Source organism: Megascapheus bottae, chromosome 3 (assembly GCF_031878675.1).
Source record: "Megascapheus bottae isolate mThoBot1 chromosome 3, mThoBot2.hap1, whole genome shotgun sequence".
NCBI classification, from domain to species: domain Eukaryota; kingdom Metazoa; phylum Chordata; class Mammalia; order Rodentia; family Geomyidae; genus Megascapheus; species Megascapheus bottae.
This window is the reverse complement of record NC_143511.1, coordinates 64,203,167-64,222,113: the sequence shown is the minus strand read 5'-3', so window position 1 is coordinate 64,222,113 and position 18,947 is coordinate 64,203,167. Positions and strand designations below refer to the sequence as shown.

The 18,947-nt window shown below is 43.6% G+C and overlaps 2 protein-coding genes across 10 annotated transcripts in view; one reads left to right on the top strand and one right to left on the bottom strand.

The window, feature by feature from the left end:
* The window catches only part of Tex10 (testis expressed 10), a 40,145-nt gene extending 34,971 nt beyond the window's left edge, over window positions 1-5,174 (top strand). For all 4 annotated transcript variants that reach the window (XM_090330331.1, XM_090330332.1, XM_090330328.1 and 1 more), the window contains exons 13-15: window positions 1,222-1,403; window positions 3,571-3,781; window positions 4,954-5,174. In XM_090330331.1, the coding sequence (XP_090186457.1) occupies window positions 1,222-1,403; window positions 3,571-3,781; window positions 4,954-5,067 (507 nt within the window). In that variant the 3' untranslated portion in view covers window positions 5,068-5,174. The remainder of the gene's footprint in view (window positions 1-1,221; window positions 1,404-3,570; window positions 3,782-4,953) is intronic.
* Window positions 4,760-18,947, bottom strand: part of Invs (inversin) — a 111,504-nt gene continuing 97,316 nt past the window's right edge. For all 6 annotated transcript variants that reach the window (XM_090330323.1, XM_090330322.1, XM_090330324.1 and 3 more), the window contains 5 exons: window positions 17,571-17,809; window positions 15,511-16,228; window positions 11,851-12,080; window positions 10,896-10,970; window positions 4,760-6,626 (listed from right to left, as the gene is read on the bottom strand). In XM_090330323.1, coding sequence (XP_090186449.1) covers window positions 6,523-6,626; window positions 10,896-10,970; window positions 11,851-12,080; window positions 15,511-16,228; window positions 17,571-17,809 — 1,366 coding nt within the window. In that variant the 3' untranslated portion in view covers window positions 4,760-6,522. The remainder of the gene's footprint in view (window positions 6,627-10,895; window positions 10,971-11,850; window positions 12,081-15,510; window positions 16,229-17,570; window positions 17,810-18,947) is intronic.

Here is an 18,947-nt window from a genome sequence, read left to right as displayed (position 1 = left end):
TCTTTTTCCTCTTAAAAGGTAAAACAAATTAGTTGGTTAAAATTAAATTTGTCGGGGCCAGGAGCGTAGCTTAGTGGTAGAGTGCTTGCTTAGCATGTATGAAGCCCTTGGTTCAATTCCTTGGTACCACATACTCAGAAAAAGCTGGAAGTGGTGCTGTAGCTCAAGTGGCAGATCACTAGCCTTGAGCAAAAGTGTTCAGGGACAGGGCATTTGGCTAAAAGCCTTTTTCTTGTGAGTTAGAAGAAAATATTTAGAATTTCTAGTATTCTTTTCTCCTTGCTGTCCACTTTTTACCTCTTAACCCCTGCATCATAGAATATGCTCACTTTTTAAAATCTGTCCATTCCAAAGATTTACTGGTCTTTACGCTGATTATTCTAGTAAGAGATGAATATACCAACTAATCTTGACCTGATGGAGGAGGTGGAGACTTCAGGATTTGCAGTCTTTTTGTAGTTAAAAAGTAGTTTCCAGGAGATTCAGATTGTTTTATATACAGTTACAAGTTAGACTTGACCTTAATGACAGAACACATAGTTGAGTTTAGATGAATGAGCATACCATAGTGACTGTTATCTGGACTTCTAGCGTTTCTTGGCAGTGAGCATGTAGTGTTAAATATAATATCTCCCAGCAACTGGAATAGAGGAGATATTTTCCTTATTTGTATCTAAATGACTAATGGAAGATCAGAGGACAGTTAAATGTAAAATGAACTCGGTGTTTAATTACCAGGATGGAAATGGTACCAGTACCAGTTTTTTAGTCTGAATAGTGTAAAATTATTGGTATCAAGATTTTCTTCAAATGCATGAAGTAATCCTTAAATCATGTTATTTCTGATCAGTCCTAGAAATTATAACATCTGGAGTATTTTAAATTTTGTAATGAAGGCTGTGAATTGAATACAAATTATTTCTTGGACTGGGACTATAGCTTGGTGGCAGAGCACTTCTAGCATATATGAGGCCAAGTTCAGTCCCCAGTATAAAAAGTAGAAAATATATTTCTTGAATTGGCATGTTTTGAAGTAAATTATTTTGGGAATTAAATTTTCATAGAAAAATAGGTCATAAAACTGTGGTGGGTGGCATGTGTTATGTATTCTGATTTTAAGTAGAGTGGCTAATTTTGGTAAATATAGTTACCAGGTTTGGGATCATTTGAGGGATAAATACTTGTGAAGAGTTAATTAATCTCATTTTTCTCTTTGCTTAGGTTGGGTTGACTGTAATACCTGACAGCACAGTTGGCTGTGTGTTTGGAGTTCTCTGTAAGCTCCTGGACCATACGTGTGTAGTTAATGAATCTCTGCTGCCATTTCTGGCTTCTTGTTGCTACAGTCTTCTTTATTTTCTGCTTACTCTAGAGAAAGGGGAAGCAGAACACCTTAAAAAGAGGTAATAGTTTATTGTTCATCTTTATTTTTTTCTCTTCTTTGTAATAATAATAACTAAGGAAATAATAAGTAAGAGAGTAGAACAGAATTGGATTCGGAAGTACTGTGAATTCTCTTTCAGAGTTTGTGCAAACCCTGTGCTTTTTTTCTTGTTACTTTATAAACAGTCTTTGTTATAATGAGAATTCTTAGTTTTCTGTCTTCCTTTATAATATGGATTTGCTGTATAGCTCAGTCTAGCACCAATGTTAAGATTCTCTTGCCTTACCTTCCCTATAGTACATAATACTTGATCCTGATAATAAGTGACTATTACTGGTTTGTGTATTTATTGTACCATAACTTGTAATCACTAGTATTTTTAACCTTATAAAAATTTGCATGAGCAACTTCTTTTGCTTACTTTTGCTTACTTGTGTCTCTTGATTCCATCAGGAGGCAGTGTCTAGTGGTGGCTCTATACCTGAAGGTTTTTTTTTTTTTTTTTTGCAGTCTTGGGCTTGAGCTTAGGGCCTGAGTGAGCACTGTCCTTGGATTTTCTCAAGGCTAGAGCTCTACCACTTGAGCCTCAGCACTATTTCTGGCTTTTTTTTTTTTTTTTTTTTTCTATGTATGTGGTACCGAGGAATTGAACCCGGGTATTTGTGTATGCTAGGCAAGCACTCTACCACTAAGCCAAACTTCCAGCCCTATACCTGAAGGTTTTTATAAGTGCATTCTAGATGTTTGGATAACCATAAAGTTGCCTAATGACAAGATTCTCAAATGTATTAAGTGCCACATCTACTGTATGGACCATTACAGAAGGATCTTGTAAAATCTGAAGAAACTTATATAAGAAATCCAGCAGGAACCAAATTAGCTTTTTCTTTTCCTTTTCACCAAGATTATATAGTGAGTGTATATGCCTTTGCCTCAATTTTAACTAGGTCTACATTCTGCCTTTCTCTTTTCTTCCTGCATGGCTATTCTGAGTCTGCCTTTGCCTCAGTTAACAGAGTAAAGACCCTTAAGAATAGTCTATGCTGGGAGTGTGGTCTAGTGGTAGAGTGCTTGCCTAGCATGCACAAAGACCTGGGTTCCATTCCTTGGGACTACATACACAGAAAAGGCTGGAAGTAGTGCTGATTCTCAAGTGGTAGAGCACTAATAAAATTTTTTTTTAATTAAAGACAAAAATAAAGACCCCAAACAGTAAAGAATTGATATAGTCGGTTGAACAGGGATTCATTTATTTGCCTCATGTTGCTGATCATTATGTAAAAGAGCTTCTCAGTCTAGATCTAGACTTAGGTAATCAGGCCCACTGTACACGCATAGTACAGAAACTGCAGCAGATTTGGATGGGAGCCTTTAGTTGTTCCTAGCTCTCCTCCATCCAGATGGGTATAGCTCCATTTGATTACTGCTCTTCTTCAATGAGGTTGTTAGGCAAGTATCAAATTCACCTTTCCCCACCATAAACTTTGTTTACTCCTCTATGAGGACTCCCAAGAGAGTATCTACTTAATGTTTAGATTTACTGTTTCTGGCCTATTATGACCCAGTGTTGTAGAAATAGTTATTAGCTACTTCCTGAAATCCATTTCAGTCCTTGGTGAGTAAGGTTTTCTCTTTCCAGATTTGCTCTAAGCCATTAAAAGGGTTCAGAATCCAGGTCATGAGCTTGAATTTACATGAATTTTTAAAAAACTAGTTGGATATTCTGTGATCATAGAGCTTTAAGAATATTTTGCTTTCCCCTGGAAAGTGCTAGTTGTTAGGCTTCCTGGAACACATAAAAGGGGGAAGAGGGGCCGGGAGTTTGGCCTAGTGGTTAAGTGCTTGCCTAGCATGCACGAAGACCCGGGTTCGATTCCTCGGTACCACATACATAGAAAAAAGCCAGAAGTGGTGCTGAGGCTCAAGTGGTAGAGCTCTAGCCTTGAGAAAGTCCAAGGACAGTGCTCAGGCCCTGAGCTCAAGGCCAGGACTGGCAAAAAAAAAAGGGGGGGGGGGAAGAGCAGCTAATTTTTCATTGGATTTCTTTTAGTTCTGATGACATCCATTCTTACTACGTTTTATGATACTTTATCAGGAAACATGTTTTAAAAGGTTTAGTTTAGGGAATGTGGAAAGGACCCTATCCAGTGTGTTACTTCACTAATTTTTGGTCTCTATTATTATAGGGATAAACTGTGGGGAGTCTGTGTCTCCATCCTGGCTTTCATTCCTGGAGTGCTCAAATTGATGCTTCAGACCCTGCGGGTAAACAGAGTTGGGCCTGAGGAGCTGCATGTTGTGGGCCAGATGCTTCGTCTGCTGCTTCAGCACGCACCCCTCAGGACTCAGATGTTAAACAACGCTGTGCTGGTGCAGCAGATCATCAAGAACATCACGGTGAGAAGCAGGGCTAGCTTTACACCGAGGACTGGGTTCATGGGAAGGCTGAGCGTGGTTCTGAAGGGTGGGGTTTTTGTGAATGGCCTCACTTGTGAAATTCAGCAGAGCATGGTGAGCTCAGTGCTTTCCCTGCTGTTCAGCACCTGACTATGGCCAAGTGTTTAAAAACCCTTAAAATTCTCAAACAACATAAAGGTGGTACTAGGACCTTGTAAAAGGAATATGTAGCAGTTATTCCTTTCTGGTCAGATTCTGTTGATTAACTGTGATAGGTGCTACTCCCCCCCCACCCCAAGCTTCTTTCCTCTCTGTAAAAACTGGAAGTAGTGCCATTTTTGCATGCCTTTGGAGTTCCATAACCATTAAATGAAATTGTAGCGTACTTAACATTAAGTGTTGCCAAAATGCTAGCCATCTTTCAGGGAAAAAAATTAACAGGCTCGACTTCCAGATAATTCTTAATTGCTTAAGTAGATAGTAAGAGACACCAGAAATTTGGGCTTCATCTTTGCTATCGGGGGTGTTAGGTTTGGTGGTCTAAGATTCTTTGGTGGCTTTGGTTTGGGAGGTTTGGTTTGTTTGTTTGGTTTGGTTTGTATAGATATTGGGGGGTTCATTCAGTGAGATAAGTACAACAATACGTTTTTACTACATACATAGAATATAGGTGCTATTCTGCATTTTCAGTGCAGTCTTTGTAGTAGTAATGGACAATGGCAGTGGGATAATTCAAAAATAGTAAAAAGGGAAAAAAAGAATAATCCTGGATTATGATTTCCAGATTGGAGAACTTGCCTGGATAGAGAAGAGATGAACAGAATTGTGAGTGGGCTTTGTAGAATTACTCTCAGTTGATGTTTATGTGAAGATATGGGACACTAGAATGCCAAGGAGAGGGGACCAGAGATGTAGGAATTTCAAGTTAGTTCCTCACACATGTAGGAAGGAAGAATCTGACCAAGAAGCAAGCCACACTTACACACGTAACAGGGAAGTTTTATTGCCTGTGGCAATTCCCATTTTTTTTCTCTGATCAGTCTTACTTTTCTGAGCAGCGGTTTGTACATTGGGATACTGTTGCTTGGGCTTTGAAGTGTGTAGATGTGAAAACTACTGTCCTATGAAGATGCTTTTGGTACACTTTTTAAATGACTTGTCTTTCTCCGCAGACCTTGAAGAGTGGCGGTGTTCAGGAGCAGTGGCTCACAGACCTGCATTACTGCTTCAGTGTATACATCACTGGGCATCCCCAGGGCCCCAGCGCATTGAGTGCAGTGTATTGATTGACAAGGCACTGTGCTACCTATTGGAAACTGTATTCATAATCTATCTTGTTTTGAAGAGAGACTGATGTAATAGATGTTTGTCATTAAAGCTAAACTACAAAGTTCTTCATGGACTTCCTTTGCATGGAAGTGGGGAAATAACACTCGGTTGGGAGTACCTACTAAAGCTCCGCCTATTCTGGTCTAATACAAATACATGGTGACAGTATCAGTGCATTTCACATTTCATAGGAGTGGTGTATTTACAAAATACGGTCTGGTTCTATGCTACCTTCTCTTATTTATCAACAAATAGCCTTGCAGTGTTTTCATCATTTTGCATATAATTATGAAAGTAAAAGTGAAGGCAGTGAAAATTTGCAAACATTTTATTGCTTCCTGTCTCTTGGTGTTAGCCACAAGGATGGCACGTGGAAGTAAATGTATGTGTGATCTTGATATTGCCGTTTGTGCTTTTTATTTGTTCCCATAGCAGCTTCACCTTCAGGAAAGTGTGAAAATCACTAGATTTTATTTGAACCAGACTTTGTTTAGTGCTAAAATTTGTGTCGTGTTCCCTGCCAGTAGGAAAGGCATTTTGAGACCTCCTGCCTCTGCAAATGGTCAGGAAACACAGGAGGATGTTGAGCCTGAGTTAGCACTTTGCTTTGTGAGTACAGACCCTACCTTACTGACTTTGATATGACATGGCTGTTCTTGGCAGGGAGAATGCCATTCAGAGAGGACATGACTGTGACCTGTGAGGAACACTGGAACTGGAAAATGTAAGGAATCACAGGGATGTGCTTGTGGTCTTACGGGCAGGTTCTAAATGGGAATGCTGGTCATGATTCTTACCCAGAATTTTCTTTTTTCTTTGCCAGTCCTAGGGCACTTGATCCACAGCATCACTTCCAGCCTTTTCTCTGTGGAACCAAGGGCTTCATGCATACTAGGCAAGCACTTTACCACGAAGCCACATTGCCAGCCTTTAACAAAGTTTTAGTAGCAGGGCAGATGCAGCATCTGTCATGATGTTGGCCCGTTCAAAGGAAGGAATGAGATGAAGGTGGCTGCCCCTCTCCTCTAGGTTTATCACTTGAGCCAGCAAACCAAGTCTCTGCCAGCTTACTGTCAGAAAGCCTAGCCCAGCACCCCTTTAGTGCTCATGTGTTGTTTTGTTTTCCCATTCATCAGCTCTCCTTTCTAGGCATCCTGACTGAGGTGAGCACCCAGCTGAGCAGTCTGCAGGAGCATAGTCTACTTAAGTCTTTTCAGTGCAGCTGAGATGATTTATATAACAGTTCTGTGTAAGAGCAGAGCAGAGATAGGCTGGCATTTTCTTCCAGTTCTTAACACATTTTCAGAATAATAAGGCTTTAGGTTTGGATACTAAAGCTTTCCCAAGATGGAAAGGACTTCACAAGAAACGAGGCTTTTGTGCTCATGCTTCCAGTTTTCTTCCACAGGCAGTCAAAGCTTTGGTTTGTTTTTTGATCGAGTAGCAGATTGAAGGTTATAAGAAAAGTTCTTTGATTTTCCACTGCTTTCAAGATGAATACACTGCAAGTTGCTCACTGTTAAAAAATAATACCAAATGGATACTCAGGTTATTCTTCTTTTTTTTTTTTGCCAGTCCTGGGGCTTGAACTCAGGGCCTGAGCACTGTTCTTGGACTTGAGAAAGTCAAGTCCAAGAACAGTGGAGAGCTAGAGTTCTCCACTTGGGCCACAGCACCACTTCTGGTTTTTTCTATGTATGTGGTATCAAGGAATTGAACTGTGGTCTTTGTGCATGCTGGGCAAGTATTCTACCACTAGGCCAAACTCCCAACCCCAGGTTATTTTAATGCTGAAAGGAAGATTCCTACGAAGAAAAAGGATTTAGGTTTGGTCTCTAGAGCCAAGGCAGGTGAGGAGACAAGTTAGAGGCTAGATGACTTAATAGCCTTGTGTTTTTCCTTTCATTCTGCCTGAAATAGGTTTTTTTTTTTTTTTTTTTTTTTGGTCAGCTGTGGGGCTTGGACTCTTTGCTCAAAGCTAGAGACTTTACCACTGGAGCCACAGTGCTACTTCTTTATATAAATCTAATTCCCTGTGTGCAACATTTTGCCATAGTCTGCTCCAGCAAATAGATTTGTTTCAAGTCCTCAGTGCCTGAAGGATGACAGACTAATAGGTACCTCAAAGTTCAAGTGGATTTGTGAGACGTTTCAATGACTTTGAACAATATTTTGGATATCAGAGTCAGAAAACAGTGCCAAAGGAGGACATTGAGGTCTCAAATATATCAGGAGATCTTGAAGCCATACTGTTATTATGTCCTATAGAAGACAGTTTAAAACCATTTGAATATTTTAAAACAATAATGAGCATGTCATGTGCTCTATCGGGTTTAAAATGAATTACTGCTTTTGGGATCTGGGCATATATTTGGCTGCCTGCACTATCTTTTTTTTTGCTAGTTCTTGGGCTTTCTCAAGGCTGGAGTTCTACCACTGGAGCCACGGTGCCACTCCTGGCTTTTTCTTTGTATTTGGTACCAAGGAATTGAACCAGATCTTATGTGCATGCTAGGTGAGCACTCTACCAGGCCCTGCCTGCACTATTATAAAGTAAGGTGTCAGCTATTGTACACCTCTGCAGGTGGCAGGGATGGACTGAGGGTACCAATAGTTCTTGAACCGCCACTATTCACTGGAAGGAATTTTAAAGAAACTTTTTGTTTTTAAAGAGAGAGGCATAGGGGATGTGTGTGTGTGTGTGTGTGTGTGTGTGTGTGTGTGTGTGTGTGTCTGTCTGTCTGTCTGTCTGTCTGTCTGTCTGTTTGTCTATGTTGACTTTTTCTAGGGGGTGGGGGTGGAAGACAGAGAACAGAGGTTGTTGGTCTCCTAAATGCACTCAGGGAAACAGCCCAAGAAAGCTGCATTTTGAAGGGGGTAGAGGAACTCTGAACTTTACGAAGGTATCCATCCATGTTGGAACATAGATGCAGTAGCATTCAATCATGAATGTTTGAGTGTCTACAGTGTGCCAACCTTTTATTTTATTTTTTGGTTGATCATGGGGCTTGAACGCTATCCTTGAGCTCTCCGGCTCAATGCTACTACCCTACCCCTTGAGCCACAGCACCATCTGGTTTTCTGATGGTTAATTGGAAATAAGAGTCTCATGGACTTTCAGGCCCGGGCTGGCTTTGAACTGTGATCTTCAGATCTCGGCCTCAGATTACAGGTGTGAGCCATGAGTGCCCAGCTGTGTCAATTTTTTTGTTGGTTTTTTTTGTCATGGGGCTTGAACTCTGGGCCTGGGTGCTGCCCCTCAGCTCTTCAGCTTAAGGCTACCTCCTATGTGCTAACGATTTTCTAAAACTAGAATACAGACAAGTCAAATTCTCTCATCTCACTGAATTTTGAAGGCAAAACATTTATTTTTTAAAATTCAAGGCAAAGACTAAAGTTAATGCTCTCTGTGGTTCTATTTATTATCTGATTGCACATTTCAGAAACTTAGGTGCAACTAAATCAAGCTCATTTCATAGGAATCACTTCATTTAGAGGCATGTCTTCAGCTAACCACAGCTCTGTCTGGCAGGCTTTACTAACGGCTTGGACTGTAAGGTGAGTAGGGTTAGGGCCAACAAAACCTCCTTCCCCTCCAGTTCAAGATTTGGGTTTATCTTTGATTTTAAGCCTGTCAGAAATGTGTGAAAGAGAAATGTGACACATGCTAAGGTGAAGTCCTAAGAAAACACATTATTATTATTATTGCCAATTCTGGGGCTTGAGCTCGGCCTGGGCACTGTCCTTGAGGTTTCTTAAGGCTAGCACTCTACCACTTGAGCTATAGAACCACTTCCTGCTTTTTTCTGTATGTGGTACTGAGTAATCAAACTCAGGGCTTCCTGCATGCTAGGCAAGCACTCTACCACTAGGCCGCACTCCCAGCCCAGAAACGATTATTTGAATTAATTTACTCTGTCCTCTCCCTAAAAGTACTTAAGGATTCTGGGTTTTTCTTTTTCTCTCTCTTTTATTTTTTTATTTTTATTTTTTGGGTGTCATGGGGCTTGAACTCAGCCTGGGCATTGTCCCTGAACTCTTGAGCTCAAGGCCATTGCCCTATCCTTGAGCCAAGCCCCATTTCTCCTTTTCTAGAGGTTAATCGGAGATAAGAGTCTCATGGACATTCTGTGTTCGGGCTGGCTTTGAACTGCAATCCTCAGATCTCAGCCTCCTAAGTAGTATTACCGGTGTGAGCCACTGCACCCGGCTCTGGGTTTTTCTCTGTAAAGTGAGAAATGATCAACTTATCTGATTTATACTAATATTGAAATGACACTTCTAGTAGTCATCTCTGAATTTAGGTTTTGAAATATTGTTCAGTCAGTACATTAGGTCTTTTTACATTGAATTGTGGGCCCATTCCTTTGGAATTCTTAAGTACCTCATCACCACTCCCTGATCAGTCTGCCTGTTACATGAGTTACCCAACTCTAATTAAAGATTTGGCAGCAACTCCTGTGTCCCCCACCTCCAGGATTTCCCCCTATCAAAAACTGAATGTTAAAGTTCACGCCGACAGTCATTGTTCACCTTCCCAGCTGCTCTCCGTTCCTGTGGGCTGACTGGATCAAGGAGGGCGGGGGAGCACGTTTCCATAGCCACCTGTGGGGAACACTGGACCTGGCATTAGCTGCTGACAGCACTGAACTTATCATCTACTTTTATGCTGGCATGAAGGAAGGGGCCTTGAGTAAAACTCACATGTCTTGTAGCCGAAGAGAGAACAGTGCCTGAGAGGCTCCTGTGTGAAGGAAAGTGGGTACCATTTGCCTGAGCAGAACATGCTATCAGTGTTTGATTTATGGTGCTCTCTTATGTTTGGCTGGCAAGCAATCGCCAAAATGAGACAGGGATTCCTAACACATTTCTTGGAAAAAAGATTTTTCATTTCCTTAAAAGTAAATAACAGTGATCAACAATACCCACCATTCTTAGTTTCTTCTAGAGGTCTTGTTAACAATAGCTTTTAGTTATAATAAAAAGGTATTGCCTCTTCTGGGGAGATGTTGACTGTTGATTATTAATAATTCCATGAAAGAATAAAAAAGCAGGGGCTGGGAGTTTGGCCTAGTGGTAAAGTGCTTGCCTAGCATGCATGAAGACCCCGGTTCAATTCCTCGGTACCACATAGAAAAAAAAGCCGGAAGTGGTGCTGAGGCTCAAGTGGTAGAGCTTTAGCTTTGAGAAAGCCCAAGGACAGTGCTCAGGCCCTGAGTCCAAGCCCCAACTGGCAAAAAAAAAAAAAGAAAAAAAAGCAAGCATGCTCGTGCCAGGCACCTGTAATCGTGGCTACGCAGGAAGCTGAGATCTGAAGAGTGTGGTTTAAAGCTAGTCAGGGCAGAAATGTCCATGAGACTTTTTTTTTTTGCCAGTCCTGGGCTTAAGCTCAGGGGCTGAGCACTGTCCTTGGATTTTTCTCAAGGCTAGAGCTCTACCACTTGAGCCTTAGCACCACTTCTGGCTTTTTTCTAAGTATGTGGTACCAAGGAATTGAACCCGGGTCTTCGCGCATGCTAGGCAAGCACTCTACCACTAAGCCAAACTCCCGGCCCAGTCCATGAGACTTTTATCTCGTTAACCACAAAAAGCCAGAAGTGGAGCTATGGCCCAAGTAGTAGCTATCCTTGAGCACAAAAGTTCAGGGACAGTGCCAGCGTCCAATTCAAGCCCCAGGACTGTGACCATGGAAAACCATGGCTATCTCTGATCTGGAAGTGACAGAAAAGACAAATCCTGTGCTCTCTCCTCCATCTGCCTTGTTGGTGCCTGATGGCTTTTTTACCTGCATTGAGCTGCAGCACAGGAGGGGCTTTTGAAGGTCTTCTGGGATGATGGAGTTTCCCTTCTTGAGAACAGCCTGAAACCAACCAACAGTAGTTACCCGTGACCAGTGACAGCTGTAGTCTGACCAGGCCCTGAATTCCTTATTGGGGTGGACAGGGGAACTTACAGGAGTTGTGTGCTGAAATAAGCTAGGCTGATGTAAAAGTATAGTTTGAGAATATCTCTTACCGCAAATGCTTAGAGCCACACGTTTCCATTTTTGGAGTTTTGCAAAGGCTTTACTCAAAGCCTGGCCATTGCTAAATCAAAAAGGCCGAACTGCTCCGCTCTGAGGCATGGAGCCTCGACATGTTGGCATGGAGATTGTGAACCACATAAATCCTGAACTGCAGATCTTTGTAAAGGTGCCTCAGCTCAGCGTGTTGGGGAACTAGCGAGGCTTTTTGTACTCCAGGTGTATTTTTGGATGGGCTGAAAAATTTCCAGTGCTGGAAATACTTTAGTTTACAGTAGTTTATCTAAGAAATAAGTATTTACTGTAGCAGCTGTGTAGGGACACTATCATAGGTAATTAGCCCTGTATTATCTTAGCAGAGGAAAGGTCAAAGTGAGACTCAGAATCCACAGTTGGCCACCTAAGTCTGAGGATGCATAAGCAGAGGTCTGCAGAAGCATAAAGTGTGAAACTCAGTCGTAGAGAATCTAGCAAAAAACCTCTTGGCTTTCTGATAGAATGCTGTCTGGGCTGAGATGCTAGACTTCTCATGAACCAATTCTGACCCAGAATTTATGAACGGCATTACATGGGGTGCCGAACATTCACCTGGTGCTTGGATGTTGAGTAAGAAAGCCTTTTAATGAAATGGAGGGTTGCCTAAGGTCACTCTGTCCTATTTCAGATTCAGGTGTGGCAGGATTTTAGTGAACTGCCAAGTGCCTGAGAGAAGGGTTACCGTAGATCTGCTTCAGCACGGAGTGCTTGGTGGGCTTCGTGCCTGAGGTGCCTTTGGTGAGGCTCCTGGGCGTCCTGTGTGCTGGGGTGCGGCTCGGGAGCTTCGGTTGCAGTTCCTTCCTCCAAACCTGGAGTAGCAGTGCTGTGCAAGCTTGCTTCCATCGGAGCTCACTGCTCGCTCCAAGCTGCTTCATCTGCACAAGGTGTGCCAAGTGCTTCCTGAGCTGGTAGCTGGAAGGGTCAGAGGAGAGGAAAGGCTTCAGAAAGGTTCCATTTCTGGGAAAGCCAGATTTTCTTGAGGTTTCTACAAACTATAAGAATAGTATTGGTTGAACTGGAAAGTGCTCCCACTCCCACTCTAGTTTCGGAGGCAGCACGCTTACTGCTGTCTTCCATCATGAAGTGGTTCTGAACAGGCCAAGATGGAAGCTAGCAGTGGAGTGTGCCAAGTGCTGCTCCTGGCACAGAACATATGAGGTCAGCACGGCCTCAGGCTGTCCAAGGATGCCCTGGACTGTGTTCAGTTTAAGAAACTCAGGCGGAGCTGGGCCTCTTAGGCAGCAGAATGGTCATGAGCAGAGATGTGGGCAAGTAACGTAGTGTGGTTCTATTTGGGGAGGGAAGGAAGATGCACACCAGAAGGCCTGCCAAGTTCCAGGGAATCTCCCTATGACTGAGTCTCCTTGAGACAAACCTCAAACATGTGAAGTTCAGGCAACTTCTAGAAGGTGACATAGCTAGAGCCAAGAGAAACCATCACTAAAACCAGTGTGATCTGGCCCAACAGCCAAACACTGCTCAGGTCTTTTAGTCTGTTCCATACAGAAGAATTTAAGAAGTATGGCAATGGTAATTATTGCATTTTTACTGAGCTGCTTCTGCTGGGAGTTAAGAGTTTAGTTTGGGGAAAATCAAAGGCCAGAGGAGAGATAGCAAGGCTTTGATCTAGTGTGAGTTTTATCCTTAATTTATTGAGCACTGGTTTGAGTCCTCTAAAGAAGAGCTGCATCCGGCTTCTCTCTCTGTAACTCTGCTAACTACAGATGAACCCACAGAAGCTACAGAGAGCAACAGGCCCGTACCCTCTTTGGAACACACTAAACCAAGTTTGCTATAGTGCTTGGTACAGCTCCCTCCTTCCCCAAAGGCTGACTTGAGTCAATGGACATGACTCTTCCTTTCTTGGAGAATGACAAACTGTGGCATTCTTCAACTGGACTACCTTTCCAGAAAGCTAACCTTGAGAGTAAAGGCTAGAGTGACAGGACGAGGCTGCTCCACAACACAGGTTCCTACTGGAAAAGTGGAGCAACTTCCCTGCTCTCTCTACTTGTGGACAGAACTGTCTGGTCTTCTGGACAGCCTGGAGCTGCTGGTAGCTGTAGCTTTCAATGGGCAGTCACCTATTGAATACATGCAATCATGTTTGTGGAGCTTTCCTGCTTGGCTGGTCCAGTATTGGCCTTTAATTTTGAAGTAGCCAAGTCTTAGCTGATAATACTACACAATTTTAAGGCTATTCCATTTTTTCCTTGGGCCCAGAGTTCTGTCTGCAGCTTCCTAGCTTCCTCCTTGGTACATCCCATATAAAGCCAATTCATTATTATTATTGGTTTGGGGTTGTCGTGGGGCTTAAACTCAGGGCCTGGGCACTGTTTCTTTTTGCTTAAGGGTAACACTACCACTTTGAGCCACAGTGCCACTTGCAGTTTTCTGGTGGCTAATTGGAAATAAGAGTCTCACAGCCGTCCCTGCTGTCCCTGCCAAGGTTGGTTCAGCCAGTGTCTACTGAGCCACCTGGGCTCTGAGCCCTGCCCCATATCCCATTTCTCGCTGCTTCTTAGGCTGGAAGTCAGACATACTGTTCTAGGACAGCGCTTTGGGCTCCTGTTGTTCAAGGGGGGAGGATTAGTTAAAATGCAGCAGGATTAATGAAAGCCATCATGCCACATGTCCAGGTATAGCAAACATGGCATCCCACAAGCCCCTTGGGAGTGGATGTCCCTGGTCTCGCCACTGCACCGCAGTGCAGCTGGAAGGTCCTGTGTAATTGCATCCCAGATGGGTGCCCGGGACTGTGAGCCCACTGTTCTTGGAAGGAATGACTGAAGGCTCATTTGTGACTCTGGATACTTAGTGACAGAATCTGTCAGCTTCTAGCTCTTCAAAAGGAGTGTAAGAGCAGACAATCTGAGGGAGACATTTCAGTTAGGGCACAGCTGTGGGGCCAGATAGGGTAAACCTTTCTGGCTTGTTTAGACCCAGGTTTCGGCCAAAATACTTAACAGAAAGTTCCTCTGCATAGAAGCCAGTGCATGCCCTGGCAGATACTCCCACGTCTGTGAGCAATGGCCACTTCCCACGGTGGTGTCGAAGCCAGTGTGGCTGGCCCCGCAGGCTCCAATGCCAGTGGCTGATGAATGTCCTGCACCGGGTGGGGAGAATATAGTACCTGTTCTTCAGGGTTTCTATGAAGCCCAGCCCAAAAAATGCTATTAGTGTCAGTGGTATTTGGTGGCAGGAATAATGCTATGTCCTGCTCTGGCAGATACCTCAGTATGTGGGCACCACCCAGACCATCCTAGCCTGGATAAGGAACAGAGCCCAGCTGTGCTTTCTGTCATCAGGACTACAGAGACCATCTTTCCTGTCAGCCTGAGAGAAAGGCCCTTGGGTGTGAGCCACAGGGAAGGGAAGTTCAAATGCTGGCTCTCCTTGATGAACATAAGTCATATTTTCTCTGAATGGTCTGCTTGTCAAGAACCATGTCTTGATGACGTCCTTGTAATGGCTAGGGCTGGACGTGAGGGCATGCTCTTGAGGCTGGACAAGCAGAAAGCAGATGACCTGGCTCTGGGGAGGGAGGGGTTGGTGTGAGGTCTCCTAAGAACCTATGTGGCCTGTCTACACTGGTGTTCTCTTAGTACATTTCGGTTTTCTTTTTCTTCTGATACTTGGCATACCTGCGCACATGGCTTACTTTGTCCTCCATTAGTCTTCCTCCTAGGCATGGAGGCTACTAACTGCACCTGCAGTCGACTGGCAGTGGGTGCAGCACTTCCTGGGCGCTGTCACTCACTAAGGTGAGTCTCTAGTGGGTCTTAGAGTGATTATGTAAACACACAAAAACTTGTAGCCAAGGCCCACGCCAGTCTTTCGGCAGGAATACAGGACACAATCCCAGACTTTTACTATAGCCTCCAACCCAACTCCCAGCGCCTAACTCATATAAACTTGTATGATCAGTTTTATATATCGAAATAGGAAAAAGGATGTACGTGTGCAAAGGATGTGTAGTGCTTCAGAGTTTATGGCACCACCTCATCCAGTAATCTATTACAAATATAGGCAAAGTGCATCTAGTGTTAAATTCTGTCCTACAGTTGAGGAAACTGAGGGTCAGGGAAGCCAAAGTCAAGTACCCAGTTAGAGTGATGATGATGGAAACATTTTCTCTTAGGCCTGCTAGGTAACCTTCTTAGGCAGAAACACCTTCCATATAATTCACTGTAAAGGAGTAGCAGGGAAGAGGTAGGAATGCCATGGCTAGGTTCCAGCACGTCGTCATAGTTCTGCTCCTATGTCCAGCTCATCGCAAGAACACACCAGCAGGCATAGGAATTGCTACACCAAGAGCCAAGGTGGTGGCACCTCACCTTACCTTCTCCAGGCTCGCTGGATGACGGTGGCTGCCCGGTTCTTTCTTCGAAACAGCTCTTTCCTGCTCCTTTCTCTCTGGATTATCTGCAGGCGGAGTTCTACCGGGAGAAGGTCAATATTTACACTCTGGGCAGAGAGAGGCGCAGGTGCTGGCTCTGTCTCCTTAGATTCCTGAATGTTCTCAGATAGGGGGGCTGTCCCCAGCTTCCTGGGTCTTGATCTCATCTCCTCTGTGCTCTGGGGTAAATTCGAATAGATTTCTCCTGCAAGCTTCGGTGTCACCTTGCTTTTTGGTGTGCGATGGTGGCGAGGACTCTGCCTAGAACCGATCACCTCCTGTTTGGCAGTGCCAGGCCGGCTGGAGCCAGCCGGGGAGCACCTTCCTCGGAGCTCTTGAGTACACCTTTTCTGGGGAATACTTCTGGCCTTGGGTGCCGAGTCTTGTCTCCTGTTGGCCTTGCAGTGGCTGTCCTGCTGGGAAAGGCTTGTAGCTGGGTGAGCGGGGTCCTTCCCTTTCTCCTCAGGCTCAGCTGCCCTGATAGCGCTGATGGAGAGTGCCTTCACCAGGCCTTTCCCCTTCTCACTCCATGGCTCGCCAGTTGTCTCACCTCTGCACCTCTCCACTGAGGAGGCGCCTCGATGCCTGTCTCCCTCCTGGCCTTCTCTGGCTCTGATGTGAACACAGTCAGAGCAAGCTTTAGAATGTTCTTTGGATGTTTCTTGGGGAGACAAAAGAAAAAGGGGAATGCTGTTTATTGTCCCAAATTTGCAGAGTAAGACAATTCTGCTCACATAAAACATTCATAAAGTATTCCAACTTCCTGTAGCCATGATCAGAGGTGGGTGTGGTGACCAAGACAACCTGTCCTACTGCTCTTGCTAGCAGTGTGATAGACAATCCAATAGCTTTCACTCTGTCAGCACCTAGGAATGCTGACGAAAGTATCATAAACATCTCAAAGAAGCACCATTATGCCTTCCAGATGCTGCAGGAAATATGCCTCAAACAAACAGGAAGGAGAAAGTCTAAGCAACTGAGTATCTAACCTAACCTAGCTACTGTCAAGACAAGTAGTCATGAAATGTCTTCACTAAGTATCTCATTGTGGCTTGGTACCATCAGCTCACACCTGTAATCAAGAAAGCCCATGGGACTATCTCTAAAAACAACCAGCAAAAAGCCAGGCTGGAGGTCTGGTAGAGACTTGGCTGAGCAAGTGTAAGGCTGAGTATCACCAAAAAAGATCTGACTTTAGTATCCATGTAAGAATACCAATGAGGCAGAGTGGTGGTGACTCACGCCTGTAATCCTACCTACTCAGGAAGCTGAGATTTGAGGATCATGGTTCAAAGTCAGCTTGGGCAGGAAAGTCCATGAGACTCTTAACAATCAGAAAACCAGAAGTGGTGGTATAGGTCAAGTGGTAGAGCGCTAGCCTTGAGCTGAAAAACTCAAGTACCACACGCAGGCCCAGAGTTCAAGCCCCATGACTGACAAAAACAAACAAACAAACAAAAAAGTATAGCAATGAGACCCTGCAAAGATTCTACTGAAGTGTAGGCTAACAGACAAAGGACAAAATGAAAAATTAAGAAAAAAATGATCTGGGCTCTGGTGGCACCTATAATCCTAGCTATTTAGAAGGCTGAGAACTGTGGTTCAAAGCCAGCTGGACAAGAATTTTGAGACTAATGTCCAATTAGCCACCAAAAAGCTGGAAATATAGCTGTGGCTCACATGGTACAGAGTGTGAACTAGCCTTAAGCAAAAAAATCTCAGGGATAGTGTCCAGGTCCTGAGTTCAAGCCCCAGGACTGACAAAAACAAAGCATTACAAATCAATCAAGATGAGCCCGTAAGCAATGTTCTCAGTAACTCATAGGAAGGCAAGAAAAGAAGAATGGAGGACTTGGCAACTAGAGGGCTGAAAACCAGAGGAAATAAATAGCAAAGCAAATCATAGCATGGCAGAGGTAAGCACTAACATAACTGCTTTAAGTGTAAATGATCCAACTGCACCAATTAGAAGAGTCCTAGACTTTCATCATCAGCACACCCACCATTTGCCCTTCTGGAGTCTGTTTTCTGAAGAGCTAAGGGAACATGCTGATCCTTTGGAGGAGTTCTGGTTGGAGAACCACTGCTGTCTCTTGGCGTTGGTCCCTGGGCCATGGAGCTAGATGGAGGTTGCTTGCTGGGGCTAAGTAGAGATGGAAGGGCTTGAGGTATATGAGAAGCTGGGCTTGGCCATTCTTTCTGCTGTTCTGCCTCCTTTCGCTTGTTTTCTTCTTCCCGTTTTCTGGAAACAAAGTCAAAGAGGAAGGAAAACAAAATGAAGACTATCACCTGCTCAAGTGCCCTTGACATTTTAAGAGGGGCTAACATTCCAGAAGAGTTTCTGAAATTCATACTTTCCAGAAATATTTTCTCCAGATCCAGTAAAAACCCTTCCCCTTTTATATCAGTCCTTATAGCTTAAAGGGTGCTGGTGTCAAAAAGAAACTTCACAGCTCATCCTATGCCCTGTGGAGACACACATGACAGGCAACAGGCTACTTTACTATGTGAGATGACATGCTGCCAAGTGTGTGTGCCTGCGCGCGTGTGCACGCGTGTGTGTGTGTGGGGTAGTCAACACATGTGGAGTACCTAGAACTACCTGAAATTCTTTTTTTCTGCACTGAAAGCATAGTAGCATGCAACTGGGCATAACAGCTTCTCTACTTATTGGGAAAAGCGCACTGCAAACGTTACTGGTTATATAAAGTATTACATGTATACTATTTCAAACTCTAATATTTTTTTTCCTTTTTTGTTTTTTATTGTAATTAGTAAAAGGGTTACATGATATTTGCCGGATAGAAGGTGCATTAATTCACATATATTGATACCGTTTCACATGTCTTGGTACCCATTTCTCTCCCCCCCATGCCCCCCTCCCATCTTGGTTTTCCCCCCTTCCCTATCAAATTTCAAATATCCAAATACAAATAAATTCAATATATCAGATAACAAAGTGAGATACTATACCAATATGAGATAACCAAGGGATAGCAAAGGAGATGAGAGACAACATAGTACATTAAGGATAACACAAAGTCTAATATTTTTGATTCTAGTTGTGTTACATTAGAAAATGGATACATCTTTTTCAGTAAAATTTCCAGATGGCAAGTTCTATTAGTGCCCATGTGATACAGATGTGACTCAAATACTAGCTCTTCCCAATATGCCTTGAGTCCAGCAGAGGTAAGACCTGCCATCAGCTTGATTCTAAAAGGTTAAGAGAATTATAGTCTCATGTTCAAAGATATTCCAGGGACACGCCAGTTTGCTCTTTCTTATCATAAGCTTGTCCTGATTAATATGCAGGGAGCTGGGAAACAACACACAAATGTCTATGTGCCAGCATACATTGTGAGTACATGGGAATGTGT